Source organism: Arachis ipaensis, chromosome B04, assembly GCF_000816755.2.
Source record: "Arachis ipaensis cultivar K30076 chromosome B04, Araip1.1, whole genome shotgun sequence".
NCBI classification, from domain to species: domain Eukaryota; kingdom Viridiplantae; phylum Streptophyta; class Magnoliopsida; order Fabales; family Fabaceae; genus Arachis; species Arachis ipaensis.
This window is the reverse complement of record NC_029788.2, coordinates 94,806,375-94,808,783: the sequence shown is the minus strand read 5'-3', so window position 1 is coordinate 94,808,783 and position 2,409 is coordinate 94,806,375. Positions and strand designations below refer to the sequence as shown.

General features: G+C 34.8%; 1 protein-coding gene across 1 annotated transcript in view; it reads right to left on the bottom strand.

Moving 5' to 3' along the window:
• The window catches only part of LOC107637904 (probable WRKY transcription factor 49), a 3,057-nt gene continuing 1,902 nt past the window's right edge, over positions 1,255 to 2,409 (bottom strand). The window contains exon 3 of the mRNA XM_016341158.2: positions 1,255 to 1,995. Within this exon, the coding sequence (XP_016196644.1) occupies positions 1,491 to 1,995 (505 nt within the window). The 3' untranslated portion in view covers positions 1,255 to 1,490. The remainder of the gene's footprint in view (positions 1,996 to 2,409) is intronic.

Sequence of the window (2,409 nt, the reverse complement as noted above, 5' to 3'; positions counted from 1 at the left end):
ATTATTATTATTATTATTATTATTATTATTATTATTATTATTATTATTATTATTATTATTATCACTCAAATTCATATAAAAATTTCGGCAGTATCTCCCCTAAAATTTGAACTTTTCCATCCTTCAAGTGTTCTATCCAAACCAGACATCTCTCAACCATTCAAAACATTCAATAAATCTCAGCATATACCAATCAAACATTTTTCGACAATCAGTAAATCAATTACAGCTCATAACCACAGACAAATCAACTTCACCAATTAGTCACAAAAGGCAGCCACATTCTATTTGAGCATTTAATCAAACACATTTATCCAGCACGGCCTAATTCAATCCATAAGACTTGCACAATCACAGAAAAATACATTTTTTACATGGATATCAATTTATAACAATTTCTTGAAATAAAAGTTTGTTTTAAGAAAATTTTCGACCTCGATTAGTCGAAACTCAGTAATTATTAAACATAGCAAACTTCTTTTCATTCTTATCTTGCAACAGTGGCATCAAATATGACTGTTCCCGCAGCAACAACAGCAAAAAAATGTAGCATGCATTCATCGTAACTCAACCCTGAGACATTAACGTCACAAAATTCTCAACAAATGTATAACAGAACATTGACTATAAGGGTTCAGAACAAGAACAACTTATTAAAATTAAGAGGGACAAGGGAATAGAGCAGCGACAGCTCCAACGATCCTTTCCAGCAGGAACAGAACCTGACAGAAGCAACGAAAAGCTAGGCGAGGCAGAACAATAGCTCAGTGATGATGGAAAATCTCAGTGGCAACTATAGCAGCAACATAGTGACAACAACATCCCCATAAACTGAAAGAATGGAAATCAAAAGCAAGAACATGGTAGTATCGGCGACCAGGAACTACGGCAACCTCTTCTGGCAAGTTCTCTTCCTCCGACAGCGACAAAGTAGCTCGGTGATGGCGGCAACCTTTATTGATGGATAATCATTTCTTTTATCTTGTGAGTTTGTTAGGATCTATCTTTTAATAGAGATAAAGATAGTAAGAGAGATTCGGAGAGACAATTACTTATTTAAATAAGTACAAGCCGGTCTCTTTTATCGTGTCCGACCTCTTTAAAAAAGTCGGGTATGAGTAGAGGACACCCCTTTTGGGTGAACCTTTCATTTTTATTGGACTTGACTTTATGTTTTGGGTCAGAGTATGAATACTCCACTAAAAAAGTTTATGTTGCACAAAAAATGTTAAGCTTAAATACATAAATGAGATATTGACGGTTAAGATTAAAATAATATATATTGGACCAATAACCTTTTTCCTTATGATATAAACTAAAAGAATAAACACCCCTCCCCGTATCCAAAGGAGAAATAGAAAACACTTTCTTTCCTTCTTTCACCGACATGACTCCAAATTGCCCCGTAACCTTACCTTATATATTATTAAATTCACGTAAATAGAAAAAATATAACCACCCCATATAATTTGCTTCAATTTCTAAAGCCTTTACATATTTATACACTTATTGCTAAAATTCAAGCCAACGGTATGACAGGACGTTGAATAATTTGGAAACCACAGCGAAGGAGGTGTAGTTGGTTGAGAAGAAGAAGAAAAAAGTGAGTTAGTGCTATTGCCATTGTTATGGGGGTTCCTAACCATGAATGGCACCATATCTTCAAGCAGGCCTTGTGAGCCCAAATTAACATTGGCCATATCTTCTTGGGAGTCAGTTAAAGTTGTTTGAATTAAGCCCAAAGTAGAGTTGGCTTGGACATCCTTGGCTTCTAGAATTTCTTGGACTCTATTTTCTGGTGAAGCTATAGGCATGGGCTTGGGCTTCTTGATTGGAGGATCTGATTGTGGGTGTGGTTGTCCTGTGAGAAAATGAGGGTAGGCAAAGTGCAAGTGAAGACCTTCGTAAGTGATGATAAGTGTGTCTGGGTCCTCATTGGATCTCTCAACTTGCTTCTTTGCACTGCACCTTGGATTCGTGCATCTATAGTAGCTCCTGATTATTCAATAACAAACAAGTTAATCACAAATAAAAAAATTTTCTCTTCTATAATTAATTTCAACAAATTCTAGCTAACATTTGGCTTTTAACACTGTTGCATCTGGGCTTTGTTTAGACTTACGAATTAAAAAAACTAATGATGAGTAACTGATAGTCTAAAATGATAAAATCTACTGCCCTGTTTATCTGAATGTTTAAGTGTGTGAGGAATTTTAATAAGCTCACAACATAAAATTGTGTTGCCAAATAGCTATACTGTGCTACTCACCCAAAAGGGCTAACTATATAATTAGGGTCTTGTTAATTGTGTTTTTTGTTTATTTACCTAATTACTTTTTTAGATATAGGATATGAAAGCTATCATGGAATTAGACTAATAGAATTATGTTTTCACCATGTGACATGTGA